This window comes from Triturus cristatus, chromosome 6, assembly GCF_964204655.1.
Source record: "Triturus cristatus chromosome 6, aTriCri1.1, whole genome shotgun sequence".
NCBI lineage: Eukaryota > Metazoa > Chordata > Amphibia > Caudata > Salamandridae > Triturus > Triturus cristatus.
This window is the reverse complement of record NC_140589.1, coordinates 668,362,271-668,379,309: the sequence shown is the minus strand read 5'-3', so window position 1 is coordinate 668,379,309 and position 17,039 is coordinate 668,362,271. Positions and strand designations below refer to the sequence as shown.

Genomic DNA, 17,039 nt, shown 5'->3' with positions numbered 1-17,039 from the left:
TGGATCCCTCGGGGACCTGCGGTGTTGGGACCGAAGTCATCGACAGCGCCGGGTCCGGAGCCGCCGGCACGCGAGGTTGCCCAGTCGAGCCCGCGGGGCACGAAGGCGCGCCGGCAGGCGTCGACGGCGGAGCCAGGCCCCTCATGGCGAGAGGAAGGCACTGACCTCTGCCGGAGTCGCGTCAGTCCCAGGGACCGGCGGGTATTGAGACGGACACGGCTCCTGTGGAGCCGCGGAGGTGGGACCACCCTGACCCTCGGCCGAGTCGCGCGACCGGCGAGGGGAGTCCTTAGAGCGGTGTTGCCTCTTGGACTTCTTTGATCGCTTCGACTTACCCGAAGACTTCGAGCCCGACGAGCGATGATGTTGACTGCGGCTCCGCGACCGGTCCTTGGACCTCCTCCTGGACCGTGACCATGAGCGGCGCGGAGCTGAGTGCCGAAGCTCAAGAAGCTTACGGGACCGCTCCCGCCTAGCCTTCGAGGTCAAGGCCTGACAATCGGGGCACAGCTCCGCGTCGTGGTCGGCCCCCAGGCAGTAAAGGCACCGGCGATGGTGGTCCGTCACCGACATCAGTCGATGACAGGAGTCACAGGCTTTAAACCCAGACATCCTACCGGCACCAGAGTCGAGTCGACAGAAGACCAAAAAGAGTCAAAAAGTTTAGTCAGAAACTTGACTAAGGGGTAAGCTCTTCCCGGATCGGCACTGCTGGCGCGGAAAAAAGAAGAACAAGAACTGACGTCAGCGTGCGAGGGCGGTGTCTAAGTACTCCGACGACGTCATTCCGGCGCACAACGCCAACGACGGACGCGGAGCCGCAGACAACGCCTAGCGACGCGCAATGGGTATTGCTACAAAAATCTTTCCGGATCCAGCCTGACGCTTGGGTATATTCTAAGGTGAGGAATGTAACTAACGTGTTTCTTTCAGATGGAAGCAATGTTATCTGCTGAAGGTTTGTGTGCGGGGGGAGGGGTTGTGAGAAGTTCTAGACAGTAGCTACGTCGAACCACCAATAATACCCCTTGATTTGATGCTATTTCCAAACAATGAGAGGGGAAATCCTGCAATCTCCCACCGACAAGTGATGTGTGATCGCATCAAGTCAGTGCTTTGAGGTAGAGGCTCCTTTGCTGTAGCTACCCCTTCTCCTGCCTTTGTTATTGACCCCCCTGGATCCCCCCCTGCACCATTGGTGTACTATCTGCCCACCTGCTGGTGGCAATTGTGCAGGATGGATACGTTTAAGTGCTAATCGACCTACTAATCAAAAGTCGGGATTCAAACGAAAGGTGCGAGTAAGGAACAAACTGGATTCAGGGTACACGTTCATTCTAAACCTCATTATGTATACTGAAGGTGTGCCCGCCTTGTGTCGATTTTTGTATGGAACACAATGGGTAGGGACAATTCCTTCTTTAAGAGCTTTTAACGGATAAATATGCTCTAGATGTTAAATATATGATGTTATAGCTTTGCGTCTTAGTAACCATGCCCTTCCTAGAAATGTAGCTACTGCACAGGTGAACAATGGACTACAGTATGATCTTAAGCCATTGTTTGCCTGTGCAGCAGCTAAATAACTTAAAAACCTTTCTTTGAAGAAAAACACTTTGAAAACCTCCAATCCAAAGGACTGGATGACAGGAATATGCAGAGCATGTGTATTTACAGTAACGCATGCTACAAATTACATTTTCTACTTTTTTTTTTATTGTTGGCGTGATCAAATTCTCAGAATTCCCTGTTATGTCCACAGTTGTTTCCACCTTCCCTATCTTTCGCGTACCATCATAATTTTGTGTAACTTATACATAGTCAGATACACTGTCCTTTTTTTTCCTTTTTACACAGGTGTAGTAGTTATTCCTTTCTATCTTTTTCCAGAGATATTTCATTTTTTCTTTCTTTGACTCAGGCTATTAACTGTATCCAAATTTTTTCCTATATTGTTTACTCTGGTATTTGATATAAGTCCGCAATCTTTTCAATTTACATCAACTATGTTTCTTTATTCAGTTTCTTTCTTTCATCTTGTTCCACTTTATTTCTTACATTCATTTTATTAATTTCTCTTATATTATTATTTTCCAGGCATTTCTTTTATGGTTAACCAAAAATAAATTATACAATCCAATCACTTTACAATGAATCCACCTCTTAATTTTTAAGATATTTGCTCCAATAATCCCATACAAATATTCTGAGCTTTCTTTTACTAACCTACTTTATTCTCATTTTGTATTATCAAACAGGGTCGTCATTGATTGTATCCACGTACTCATTCATAGACGGTCCAAACCTAATTTTATCAATTTTTGATCACTTCCATTTAAATTCCCTACGCCCACACCTACACACCTATTAGTCAGAATTGAGGGGAAATAATGACATAACCTATTACAGAAGATATCGGAGCATTAAAATGGGCTGAAACACATGCACACACATATACACAAGCACCTACACAAGCACCCATACAAATAGCCATCCAAACACCCACTCAGTCCTATCCACTTACCAAAACAGCCACCCCCCACCACCCACACAAGTTTGTTCAACTCTTTACACATTTCCAAAGAGGATCATGGGTTCTGATGTTCAGCTGAAGCTCAAAGCTTAGGCCTATACAAATACCAAATATAACAGTGTGATCCAAGTGCAAACTTTTTTTAAATAATGCTAGGTAAGCGCATTTTGTATATGCAAAGCCTTACAAATTAAACCTGATGTTAATCCTAAAATTAAACATCAAATGCTGGAATCCTCTTTGTGCCTAGGATCGAATGGCTATATTTCAAAGTACATAGGGATTTCATGAAAATAACAGAATGAAGGTAATGCTGTCCTACCGGAGGCTTCAGACCATGGTCAGAGGGAAGTGATTTCTCAGTATCCTCTTCTAGCACATCGGTCTTGGTCTCCTCTGCATGCTGTTTTTCATCTTCTGCATTCTCCTGAGGAGGCTCTTTAATTTCATCTTCTGGAACATCTTTGTCACCTTCAATATCACCCTCCTTTTCATTTTCTGAGCCACCTTCATCATTAGCTGGCTCTTGCCCATCGTTATCAGGGTCAGTGGGACCTTCATCCTTATTTTTCTCTTCTCCTTGACTAGTATCATCTGCTTCCATGGGCTTTTCTTCTATTTCATAGGGATTTTCTGTTGGGTAGAAGAAAACGTAAACCCTGTTTTAACTTGTGCAGTGATTTGTTTGTGTCATCTGCATTTTGAAATTGTGAGATTGTTGGATTGCAGGCTACAGAGGTGGAATGGCACAGGGGAGCTCAATGACATTACCACATCCAAAGAGCAGACACCAACAGTAACTTAATCATCATTTATTAGAAGCTAACAATAGCAATTTTGGTATCAAAGTAAGGCATGCATGCACAATATGAAAATAGTAAAAAGGTATATAACTCAAAAGAAAGTGCAGCATATGCAATGACATGTTCATCTTTAACAGAACTGCCTCCAATGGGTTTAGACTTCATTTGAATAGCACCAGTTTAAAATGATAAACACTGCCTTGACCAATTAAGGCATTTAACCACCTTTTCTTTTTTAACCACAAACAAAGCCTCCCACACTTCCAAGGTATGCTTAATATATGGTCATGAAGGGTGATTCAACGGTTAACCAAATCTGAAATTCACTGTGAGGCTTTTCCTTTGGATCTGGGGCATTCATTGGTTACAGCTATAATGGAAGTGCCCAACACCAGAAAATTTGTAGTATGGCCTGTAGATGCCAACATACAGTTCCCTAAAGAATAACCGCACCACTGCAACCTACAGCTTGTACTGGTCCATAACTATATCTATCCCATCACAGAAGCTCACAACCAGTTGCATTCTAAATGTTTGCAAGATTTTAGTAACCTTTGGTCCATGGCCCAAACTTAAACCAAGTAATTAGAAATGGAGCAACTAGTGAATTTACCAATGGACTGTCAAGGGAACAAACACAACTTATTTCAATGGGGAGGGATCTTGCCACGTGTGTGGCGTGGTTTTGGGTATCTTCTTTTTTGGGTTTATCACTTCTTGAGATTCTTAGTTTTTCCTACCTTAAAACAGTTTATTTTCCTATAAGTTAATAAAAGCATTCTCACTGAGTTTATCACTACTACTAATTACTAGAGTAAGCCATGACTGTAGTGCTCACCACACTACCTAGAAAGTGAAGTGCCTTAAAAGTGTAACTTGAAGTGCATTAGTTATGTGCCCCTGGGACACTAATGATAAACAAGCAAAAATTGTCCAGTAAACACATACTGCCTCCGAGAACTAAAGAAAATGCCTCACAGTCCAGATCAGTGAATATGAGGGAAATTCAATTTTTTTAGTTAGTTGTAGTAAAACTGAGTTTACAAGAGAAACTTAAAAGGTTAGAATTATAGCAGAAATTTAAGATGGACTGGTACATATTGATGATACTGTAAAGTAATACTCACGTGCCATTTCTCCCAAGTGCCAATGCTCTCAAGGTTTTACAAAATAAATAAAGGGAAAAAAAAATAAACAATTATACAGCATACCTTCTCCTTCCGCATCTCCCTTTTCATTTTTCTCATCGCCGTCATTTTCCAGGTTCAACTCATTTGGCAGTTCTAAGGGCTCAGGTTCAGTGTTCTTTTCCTGTTTGCCATGATAGGGATCCACCTCGTTCTCATCATACTCACGCTAAATAAAAACAAGAACATGAGAATGACATCAGCAAATATTTCAGATGGTGGTATCCACTCTATCTAGCCATGGTCGGTCCATGGGAAAGAAAAAGGCCAAGTACTGAACTTTATATTCACAGGCTTCTGAAAGTACGCATCGTACAAAGCGGAACTGATAAGAAGAGGCTTTTGGCTATTTGGCCTAACACCACGATACTATGAACAAAAAAAAGTAATGGGCATAAAGAAAAATAGTCAAACTTTCTCACAATAAAGTGTGAACAAGTGTAAATGTCATTATTGCAAATGTGTTCAAAACACAGGTCTCAGTTCAGCATCAGAGCCCCATAATCTTTTGGTACAGCTATCAGTAGGCCAAAGATTCAAGTGTAAAATAAGTAGTTCAGATGGTAACATTTCTGAGTGGAAATCAATATGATCTATATGGTCAGTGTAGAATTTCTAGTAACACATCATTTAGTGTAATTAAAAAATTAGTTGAGCCGTAAGGACTAACCTCATCAATCTGCTCATGGACTTTCTCATTATTTTCTTTATCGTCCCCTTGATCTGTTTTTTCTTCTTCCTTTTCATTTTGCTTTTTGTCCTTATTTTTACTACTAGCATCTAGGTTGTCATCCTTGGCAACGAGTTCAGATTTATCCTGAAAAGAAGACCGATTTATCAGTAAGTGCACACTAATCAAAGGACATGCATAAAGAGCAATAAATCCAAGTCAATTCTAAAGTTTGAACTGAAAAATTAGAACAAAATTAAGACTTCAAAAAAGTGATAAACACATGCACTTTCACTTTAACATTCCTTTATGAGTAGCTAAGAGAAACACAAATGGTATTCAATCAAAGTCAAAGCAGGCTTCTCTCTGGTGTATAATGGCATTGATCTACAATATTTGATTATCAACCTGGTTCCAGCACCTTGAGTTAAACCTCAGAATTCAATGTGATAGACAGAATACTAAACAATGGACAATGTTCAGGATATGGAGCCAGATGCTCAAAAAATATTGGAGTTCAAAAAACATTCAAGCATTGTGAAACAGTCTGAAAAACATGACATGGAGGAGGAACATAGTTACTACAGTGTGACTCCTATCCACAGGCACATAATAGCAATAAACGTCCTGCTTACGGATTAACACAACAGTCATATCATTGCTTTTATTCGCTCTACTATCAGAATAAAGAATATAAGATAGGCCATTAGCATCCAGTCATAACTCAATCCTCTTGCAACACTCCTATATGCCACCTTTTGCTTTTGAGAAGGAATGGGGTGCACAAAAATCAGAAGATACCCATGTAGCATACATTTTACAAGTAAGAAACCTTTCCATTCTCCAGTATGCTCTATTATTCAGTTTCACTTGCTTATAACGAGTAACAATCTATGGCGAAACTAGCAAAGAGATTATTAAGAAGAAAAAAATCTTGCATAAACAAGTTACTCAAGAGAAACTGTTGAAGCATCAGACATTAAGGCCTGGCAAAGGAATGGCCATACTGTCAAGCAGCAACTTGCATATTTTCAAATCACGACTATTTCCCAGGAATGCTCAGCCTTGGCTCTGTTTGAATGCAGCCTGTAATGAACCAGGAGCAAATGACTAGACAGTTAATAGCACAATATAATATACACCAAGAACAAACTGAAGATGCCAAGATTGGAGATACAAAGCCCAAAAACGCAAGAAGGAGACTAACATTCAGCTGTACCATTAAGTTAGGACCAACTTTCTACCATTAAGTAAACATTTTATGCTCAGGAAGCTGTACACAAATATTGCTTCTGGTGCAATTTAAAAGAGAAAAGAGAAAACAAAACCTGGCTGAGAACAAAGGACTTATCAATGAAGGATTGTGAATGATCATAGAAATATTTGGTTGCTCACTAAATCAGCACGCTGAAGCAATGGTTCCATTTGTGGTTATGATTCAAGAAAGGAACTTAGATTCAAAGTGACATAGAAGTACAAACTAGGGTTTCAGAAATGTGGCTAACCTAAAATTAAACTCACAAACTGGAAAGGCAATGGCTGTAATTTACTCGAAATATGTAAACTAAGTTGTCCTGGGACATTACTTCATTAGGAGTATCAGAGGATTCGGCAATGGCCATAGAATGGCGTGGACCCTGAGCCCCTCGCCAGGGCCAATGTCGAGTTGACAAAAGAGACCTGAATGAAATGAATTTACCTATAGGTTCTGGTGACCACTTTTTTTTTCAGTTGCATGAATTTAACAACTTTGAGCATTCATTGGCAGAAGTGACTAATTTATAGGTCCTGATGAATGCCCCCACACCTAAGATAAGGTAATTAGTGGTCGGAAACATCTTGACCAAATACAAGATCACCAGGGTTGCTTTAATTTTCCTTCCTGTAGACTCACTTGTGCATAGTTGTTAACTGAAACCCCCAACAGACAAGAATTACAGCTTAATGTATGTGGGGTAGTTAGTTTTAACTCACTTGATCTATTATTTTCATCCCTACATTCAGCAATACCTACTACAGTACTCTCTCACATAGGGTCGTATCAAAAAATCCAAAGAGCTCCTCCTAATTTACTTAGGAGTTGTAGCCCACACCACAATTTTTTGTGGTGAGAGAAGGAACCATATGGGGAAGCATGCCACTATTGGTGGGTGAGGGCTTTCGCCCTAATGGAAGAATATCCCTAGACACCTTAGTTTACATACTCATTACTGCAGCAGCTGAGGCCCGGGTATTTTGTGTTTGACTGATGTTGTGGGGAGCCAATACACGCTGGTCTCTTAACTGCCCTTGGCTCTTTCGGTGTGTTTGTAATTTACTCCGCCCACACCTCTAAACAAAAAACAAAGCAAAATGTTAAGGACATCTAGGCTGGTTACTCTTGTAATCAATTTTGCAGGATGAACAACAGAATACAAAACCTGACCTATGACAGAGGCTTCAAAACCACTGCCAAGAAAGTATAAATAGGGTATGTCCTAGGTAAATTATCAAGGATGCAATTACTTCTAGATGGAAAAAGTTAATGTGGGAAGCAGTCATTTTGCCCTCCATTATAGTGTCCAAGCACATATTAGGATGCTGAGGGTGCATTATTGTTTTACTCTCCAAGTCACAGAGGCCTAAGGCAAATTGAAGGATTTGCCTAACATCCCTGGAAAGAATCTGGTCCACAAAATTATTTCCCAAATAGCACCACAAATATCCGGTGGAGATCTAAACTTTATGGGTGAAACTACTAGGTTCATGGCATTTCTCAGGAACTGAAACTTCCGGACCAACTTCCACTTCCGGGGAACATGTAGAAAAGCAGGCGATTGTCATGAACAAGCCCTTTGAAAGGGCCGTAACCAGAATATATGGGAACCTGGGGGTGAAATTATAACATTTTCGTTTGTGCAGATAACGTCCTACCAACATGCATGTAAAATATCAGAAGATGTCTATATTGTCTGGATGCAGCTCTCTTTAGTGATATTCCGGAAGGGTGCAATCCAAAGAGCACACCAGATCATTCTTTAATCCTAAAAGTGCCCGGTCGTAAAGAACACAGTTATAAATCATCCAGAAAAAGTCTCCATTCTCACTTAAAAAATGTAATGGAGTAAGATAATTGCATAGCAGAACTTAAGAACACAAGGTTAACATTAATATCAGTTTCACTGATCTGAAGTGCAGGAAAGATGTGAGAAAAAATCAAACATTTCTAAAAAAAAATTGGCTGCATGCCACATGCTGAGGAGGATGCCTACTTTTTCAATTTGTGACAGAGCAGTTCAAGAGACAGTATATTTCCAGACACATCCAACTCCGTAACAGAAATATCATTGCTATCCCTGAAGCAACACCAATCGAACAAGGTACTTACCTTATTTGTGCATCAGTAGGTGGTGTCATCAGACTCTGTGGAGCCATATATAAGCTCCACCCATGCGTGCTAATGCCAGTTCCTTTAAGTGACGCCTTCTAAGGATGTCTGACACGAAGATTAAAGGCCTCAAACTGTGCCGCACCCGCAGAAAGCAGATGTTGATTATGGACCTGCATGACATCTGTCTTTGATGTCTCCGATCTGCAAAGCCCGAATACACTGTTGGGGAACTAAAAAGATGGTGGAATCTGTACTTAGAAGCATCCATCAGAACTTCCCAAGCATAATCGGCATGCATCCTCTAATCGCCATGGCATCAATCAAGAGCCAAATTTCAACAATGGGAAATAAGCAGACAACCATCAGCCCAAATAGGCCTGTCAAAAAGACACGAGCATAGAAAAGTAGAAGCATCTCTGATTAAGCTCACTGGGATGGGTGGAGCATAGCAGTCTGTGACACATGCAGCAGTCAGTTATTGGGTCTTAAGTCAGTCGAAGCAATGACCTAGTAGAGGGCAAGTAAAAGAGGGTGGAAAAAAAAGGAGACAAGATGTGTGCCTACTTCCATCAACAAAAAGTTTGTTAGGAAGTCATGACAAGTCAGTCATTCACTTGAGGATGAACAAAGAGACATTCCTTTTACACACCGGCAGGTACAAGTGCCAATCATTTGCCACTGTGCAAAATGAATATCTGTTGAACTAATAGTCAACAGAATCAAAGACAAGCGTCAAAATGTTATGCTAATGCCTTGGCTGAAAAAAAGCGACTGAAGACCACGAAGAAAGGTAAAGCGTCTAGATTCCACTGAGTAGAGACAAAACATGGGGCTATCCTAAGATGCCAGTTCCATTTTAGCATGGAATGCAATTCTGCTGTTGGAAAAAGACTGTGAAAGTCAAATTAAGAAATGAATAGATATCTAGGGAGCCCCGAATGGGCGTTGATCAGTTTGAGATGGGTTAGTGCCAACTTCCAAATGCAACACCTTTAAATTGTGCAAGTTGTGGCACAGTACCCACTCACTCCCAACTGGGCCAGAAGGAGACTTCTAGCGCATGGTTAACTGCCTGGAAAAATTAAATTTCAGTTCCACATAACAAAAGCCATGACTGGTAGGTAAATGGGTGAACAGCAAGGAATAACAAACCACCAGAGACATCATGGTTTAAAGACCATGCATATGCAGTAGTAACTGCAGTTGAGATAATGGAAGGATAAAACAGCACTGCTGCATTAAGTGATAACCAATTTGATCACAGAATGGAGCATACAACAGGAGCAGCGCTAAAACGGGGTTGGATAAAAGGAGCAATACAACTAACATTACTTCCAGTCTTATAAGAGCGACATGTCCGGTGAAAAGTTCTTACACCTTCAGCAAGAGTGAAATGTCTAGGTGTGAGTTTGTTTTTGAAGTGACATAACATAGAAATGGTGCTGATGGGGCAAGACCCTTTGCATACTCAAACCAGAAGGACTGCCTCCAGCGAAAATGGACAGAAGCTGGCACCCTTCTTTTGGACCAAAAAAGAATTCAGTGGAAATGATAGGACAAGGAAGTCCATAACCAAGAGAAAATTAAAAATCACAAAGAACAGCAAACAGCAGCAGCACCATCGGACTGTAAGGGTGTTATGGGTATTGACAGATGAGGATCTCAGAACCGTAAACCCACCTGAATAGACAGACTGATAAAGCATATGTCTTGGGATTAGGTTTTCAGTACCGGGAGGTTGGTACCCTTAAGTAAATCAGACTTTTTGTAGCTAGTTCAAACTCTGTAAGGAGACTGTATAACATCCATTGAAAACACAGAAAGGATATTGGTAAAAGTAATAATATATCTGAAATGGCAAATGAAGAATTATTATGGTCCAATAATGCTCAAGACCAATCCACTACTCCATTTAAATGACATGCTAATGCAATATGAGTGTGAGCATCCACAAATCTAATCTCAATTCAAGAAATTAAGAGTGAGAGGAACGTAGAAAAAGGAGCTGAGAATAATGACATTGAAGGACAATTCCCACAAAAATTGTTTCATATATGAATCGGATGCAGTGGGGGCGCGGCCAAGCAGGCTACGATGGTGGACGTGCATTGCTGAGGCTCCACGTCGGGCGAGCATATCGTCTAATTTACAGCGTCGATGAACAAGTTACTTACCTTCGGTAACAATGTATCTGTAAGAAACATTAGTTAGTTAGATTCCTCACCTTAGAATATCCCCAGGCGTCAGACTGGATCCGTAATATTTTTCGTCAGCAATACCCTTTGCGCGTCGCTAGGCGTCATCTCCGGCTCCGCGTCCGTCGTCGGCGCCGGAATGACGTCGGAGTACTTAGACGCCGCCCTCGCGCGCTGACGTCAGTTCTTGTACATAGCTTTCCGCGCCAGGAACGCAGAGCCATGCAAGAGACCGACACTGGTGCCAAAAAATTCTAGGGCCCTGAAAGGGATAGCCTTAACCCTAGATGTCAGTTCGCAGAACGGGGAGGATGGGTGGGTCGGTGAGGAATCTAACTAACTAATGTTTCTTACAGATACATCGTTACCGAAGGTAAGTAACTTGTTCATCTGAAAGAAACACGTTAGTTAGATTCCTCACCTTAGAATAGATACCCAAGCAATACCAACCCCGGTGGTGGGTCTGCGAACCAAGATCACACCAGAAAGTCCTTGAGGACAGAACGGCCAAAGAAGCCATCCCTCCGGACTTGGCTGTCTAAGCAATAGTGCCTGGCAAACGTGTGCAGCGAAGCCCACGTCGCCGCCTGACAGATGTCCTGCAAAGGCACTCCCCGTTCCAAAGCAGTAGTAGCCGCCGTGGCCAGAGTAGAATGGGCTCGCAGCCCAACAGGAGGGTCTTTTTTCGCCAAGGAATAACAGATTTTTATACACAAAACGACCCACCGGGAGATGGTCCGTTTGTGCACAGCTTTTCCCTTCTTTGCACCCACGTAGCCAACGAAAAGCTGGTCGTCCACTCGGAACTGTTTTGTGCGGTCCAAATAAAAGGAAAGCGCACGTTTTGGGTCCAGACGGTGGAGCCGCTCTTCCTCTTTGGAAGGATGCGGAAAGAAGGTGGGCAAGGTGACAGATTGCCCAAGATGAAAGGGGGTGACCACTTTCGGTAGAAAGGAAGGACGAGGCCGAAGGACAACCTTGTCCGGATGAACAGATAGAAAAGGAGGCTTGGACGATAGAGCCTGGAGCTCATTCACCCGTCTAGCCGAGGTGATGGCTACCAGGAAAGCAGTCTTAAGAGTTAGAAGACGAAGAGGACAATTGTGAAGAGGCTCAAAGGGAGCGCACATCAGGAATGTTAAGACAAGATTCAAGTCCCACTGAGGCATTACGAAAGGGACAGGAGGGAACGTGTGAGTAATGCCTTTAAGAAAGCGTGACACTACGGGGACTTGAAAAGAGAGGGCTGATCAGGAAGCCGTAAGAAGGCAGAGAGGGCAGCAAGATAACCTTTCAAGGTGCCAAGGGCAGAGCCCTGCCGGGCCAAAGAAAGAAGAAAGAGGAGAACCTCAGAAAGAGGGGCGGAAAGGGGATCCACAGCCTTTGCTGTGCACCATGCCACAAATTTGTTCCACCGGCAGGCGTATACCGTCTTTGTGGAGGGACGCCTGGCTGCCAGAATGATATCACAGACTTCAGGAGGCAAGTCAAATGGCATCAACTGCCGCCGCTCAATCTCCACGCATGGAGGTGGAGGCTGGACAGGTTCGGGTGGAGGACCGTCCCCTGCTGCTGCGACAGAAGATCCTCCCGAAGGGGCAGACGTATCGGAGGATCGGTCAACATACGGAGTAGCTCGGGATATCAGTACCTTCGTGCCCAATCCGGAGCCACCAAGATGACTTGGGCCCGGTCGCGCCTGATCTTCTTCAGCACTCTGGGCAGAAGTGGTATAGGCGGAAAGGCGTACAACAGACCGCAACTCCACTCGTGACGAAAAGCGGCGCCGAGCGAGTGCCGCCTTGGAAATTCCAACGCACAGAACTGCTGACATTGCGCGTTCTCTTCGGTGGCGAATAGATCTAACCAAGGCTCTCCCCACTGCTGAAAGAGACCTTGCGCCACCTCGGAGTTCAGACGCCATTCGTGATCCATCATGCACCGGCGGCTGAGTTTGTCTGCTCTGGCGTTCAGAGAGCCCGTCTGGTGTTCCAGCCATGTCCAGAGGCGCAGAGCCTCCTGACAAAGGGTCCACGACCCCACCCCGCCCTGTTTGTTGCAATACCACATGCCGGTGGTGTTGTCCGTGAACACCTGAACGACCCTTCCCCGGACAGAGGGAAGGAAGGCTTTCAGTGCAAGCCGGATCGCTCTCAGCTCCAACAAGTTGATGTGGAGGCGAGACTCCGCCGGAGACCAGAGGCCTCTGATCTCCGCCTCTCCCATCCCATCCCAGGAGGGACGCATCCGTCACTACGACATGCTCCGGTAGGGGTAGGGAGAGGCTCTTGCCCGTGACCCAATCGCGGTCCGTGAGCCACCACTGCAACTGCTGTGCAGTGCCCTCCGAGATCAAGACATGGTCGGACAGGTTGCCGTGATTCTGGGCCCACTGAAACTTCAGGTCCCACTGCAGAGCCCGCATGCGCCGCCTGGCGTGATGCACTAGTAGGATGCAGGAGGCCATCAGCCCCAGAAGCCGCAACACTAGCCTGACCGAAACCCAGGATAGAGGCCGAAAGATGGGAATCAGGGCCTGTATATCCCGGACCCGCTGTTCTGGTGGATGGACCCGGAACTGCGCCGAATCGAGAACCACTCTGATGAAGAGGAGCTTCTGAGAGGGGCTCAGGTGTGACTTCGGCACGTTGATGGAAAATCCCAGCAAATGCAGGAGATCCGCCGTAGTCTGGAGGTGGGAGACGACTGTCTGGGGCGAGCCCGCCTTCAACAACCAGACGCCGAGATAAGGGAAGACTGGAACCCCTGATCTGCGCAGATGAGCTGCGACCACCGCCATCACTTTCGTGAACACCCGAGGGGCACTGGTGAGGCCGAAGGGGAGCACGGTAAACTGAAAGTGCTCTGGGCCCACCGTGAACCGCAGGTAACGCCGGTGGGCCGGCAGGACGGGGATGTGGAAATATGCGTCCTGCAAGTCCAACGCTACCATCCAGTCTCCGGGGTCTAGGGCAGCTAGAACCTGAGCCAAAGTTAACATTTTGAACCGTTCCTTTCGGAGGAAGGCATTGACGTTCCGGAGGTCCAAGTTAGGGCGTAGGCCCCCTTTGCCCTTCTTGGGAACCAGAAAGTAGTGGGAATAACAACCACAACCTACTTCTGGGCTCGGAACACGCTCGACGGCCTCCTTGGCCAAGAGGGCCGAAACTTCCTCGTGTAGAAGATTCAAATGATCCCCCGAGATACGGTGGTGCTGCGGTGGCATGGCTGGAGGGGTCGTCTCGAAGGGGAGGGAGTAGCCCCTTCGGACGATTTGCAGCACCCACCTGTCCGAAGTAATGGCACGCCAGTGGAGCAGGTGATGGCGAACCCGGCCTCCCACTGGCGTGGAATGGGCCTGAAAGCTCGGACTAGGAAGGCTTTGAGGCGGATGCTGCCGGGGTGGATGTGGACTTATCGCGTCGTCCTCCAGTACCGCCTCGGCGGAAATCACATCCGCGACCGCGTACAGGCTGGTTCTGCGGCCGGTGGCTAGACGTGAAGAGGTGCCCCTTCCTTGGCCACGAAAGGAGCGAAAAGCGGAAGTTTGTGGCCGCGGGGCCGAGAGGCCCAAGGACGTGGCCGTAGCCCGGGAGTCCTTGAAGCGAGCCAGCGCACTGTCTGCTTTCTCACCAAAAAGGCGAGCGCCATCAAAAGGCATGTCCATGAGGGTGCTCTGGACATCACCTGAAAAGGACGTGGACCGCAGCCAGGCGTGACGGCGAAGCGCCACCGTGGTAGAAATCGCCCTACCAAGCGAGTCCGTAGTGTCGAGTCCACATCGGATTGCATGGCGCGCTGCATCTCTCCCATCAACCAGAGCTGAGGAAAGCCGCTCCTGGGCCTCCTCCGGGCACAGTGGCAGCACGTCCTCCCCCGCATCCCACAGAGAGTGGGAATAACGGTCCAAGAGACAGGCGGTGTTCAAAGACCGCAGGCCCAAACTGAGCGAAGAGAACAGCTTCTTACCAAACTGTTCCAGTCTCTTGGAATCCCGGTCCGGAGGAGCGGACGGGAAGGAGGATTGGGAGGTAGAGGCCTGGATAACCAGACTCTCAGGGGGTGGGGTGTTGGGACAGAAAACTGGGGTCGCCCGGAGCAGGGCGGTGGCGCTTGGCAACGTTCCTATCCACAGGAGGGACTGTGGAGGGCTTGGACCAGGTGCCCTGCAGAACGTCAGTGAGGGCCTCATTAGATTGCAGCAGAGGCTCAGTGGAGCATGCGGCAGACTGAAGCACCTCAGTGAGGATCTTAGTCATCACAGCCACGGCAGGCAGCTCAAGCCCAAGGGCTTCGGCCGCCTTGCGCAGCACCACAGAAAAAGCTGCACCCGCCTCCGAAGCCACAGTCGGAGGAGAGATGAATCCAGGGTCCGGTGAGGTATCCAATCCACTGGCCTCCCCCAGTTCATCTGCCCAGTCCTGTGCAAGTTGGCTCTGAAGGGCCATAGGGTCATCAGACCCCTCCCAGTCGCCCCAGTCATCCGATTCCTGGAAAACAGGAGGAATGATCGGAGCCGGTCGATAGACAATATGTGTCTCTAGCGGCGTCGGGACCGGACAGGGGCTGAACCGGGGATCGACGTCGACCGGAGCCGGCGGTGGTATCGGTGTCGGCGCCGGTGGAGGAGGCTCGGGCCCCTCGGGATCGGGGCCGGAGCCTCCAACGGCGCCGGATCCGGAGCCGCCGGCATGCGAGGTCGCTCAGTCGAGTCATCAGGGTCCAAAGGCGCGCCACCGGGCGTCGACGGCGGGGCCAGGCTCCTCATGGCCGAGAGGAAAGCACTGACCTCCGCCGGCGTCGCAACAGTCCCAGGGACCGTCGGGTATGGAGACTTGCGCGGCGCCTGCGGAGCCGCGGGGGTGGAACCACCCGGACCCTCGGCCGAGTCACGCGACCGGCGAGGGGAGTCCGAAGAGCGGTGTTGCTTCTTGGACTTCTTGGAGTGCCTCGACTTACCCGAAGACTTCGAGCCAGACGAGTGACTATGTCGAGTGCGGCTCCGCGACCGATCCTTGGACCACCTCCTGGACCGGGATCGAGAGCGACGCGGAGCCGAGTGGCGAAGCTCGAGAAGCTTGCGGGACCGCTCCCGCCTAGCTTTCGAGGTCAGGGCCATACAATCTGAGCACGACGCCGCGTCGTGGTCGAGGCCCAAGCAGTACAGGCACCGGCGGTGATGATCCGTCACCGACATCAGTCGGTGACAGTCGTCGCAGGCCTTGAAACCAGGCATCCTACCGGCACCAGAGTCGAGAATTGACCAAAAAGAGTCAAAAAAGTTAGTCAAAAATTGACTAAAGGGGTAGCTCTCCCAGATCTGCGCTTACTGGCGCGGAAAAAAGAAGAACTGACGTCAGCGCGCGAGGGCGGCGTCTAAGTACCCCGCAGACGTCATTCCGGCGCACGACGCCGACGACGGACCCGCAGACGACGCCTAGAGACGCGCAAGGGGTATTGCTGACGAAAAATCTTCCGGATCCAGTCTGACGCCTGGGGATATTCTAAGGTGAGGAATCTAACTAACGTGTTTCTTTCAGATCAAAAGGCTACCATCAAACGAGAGCTCAATGAGCCGCTCCCGAATATTTTCAGGGAAGACGCCGTCCCAAAGCCAAGCATGGCGACGGAGAGCAACTGACGAAGCCATGTCCCGGAGCAGCACCTCCGAGATGTCCAGAGCTGAGCGAAGGGTAAACGCCGCTAGCTCCCGGCTGTAGGAGAGTAGGGTCTGCTTCCTATGGTCACCCCCACTTTTTGCTTTTGCTTTACTGGTTTTCGACTTAGATGTGGCTGTGGGCCTGCTAATCAGACCCACAGCCCAGCTGTTCTCTCTCTAAATTCATACTATGTACTTTAGGTACATAACCCAATTGGTAAGGATCACCTTATGAGTCCCTGTACAGTGTACCTTAGGTACCCAGGGCATAGGCGTACCCTAGGCCTACCAGGGGCTGCAGCATGTATTATGCCACCCCTGGCTGGCCTCCCATCATGACACAACTGGCTGATCACTCAGCTGGGGCAAGGTTGTGTAATCACCCCTTGCTTAGGTATAGTATTCCTATACCTACCTTATATATAGACACATGGGTAACCTGTAAGCCACTCCTATGGCAGGCCTTAACAATCCTGGAGGCAGAGTGCTTGGTAACATGTGAGATGGAGCTCTAGCATGAGCTGAGCCTGTCTGCAGCTTTCGGAACCATGTCCTTATAGCTGTTCTATGATATCGCCTACCATATACTCTTAAAGTGCCTTATAATCCTCGCGGTTATAGT

At 47.1% G+C, this 17,039-nt stretch overlaps 1 protein-coding gene across 1 annotated transcript in view; it reads right to left on the bottom strand.

Moving 5' to 3' along the window:
• MDN1 (midasin AAA ATPase 1) overlaps window positions 1-17,039 on the bottom strand; it is a 2,002,810-nt gene that overhangs the window by 263,397 nt on the left and 1,722,374 nt on the right. The window contains exons 87-89 of the mRNA XM_085611158.1: window positions 5,194-5,340; window positions 4,548-4,692; window positions 2,856-3,166 (exon numbers count right to left, since the gene is read on the bottom strand). Coding sequence (XP_085467284.1) covers window positions 2,856-3,166; window positions 4,548-4,692; window positions 5,194-5,340 — 603 coding nt within the window. The remainder of the gene's footprint in view (window positions 1-2,855; window positions 3,167-4,547; window positions 4,693-5,193; window positions 5,341-17,039) is intronic.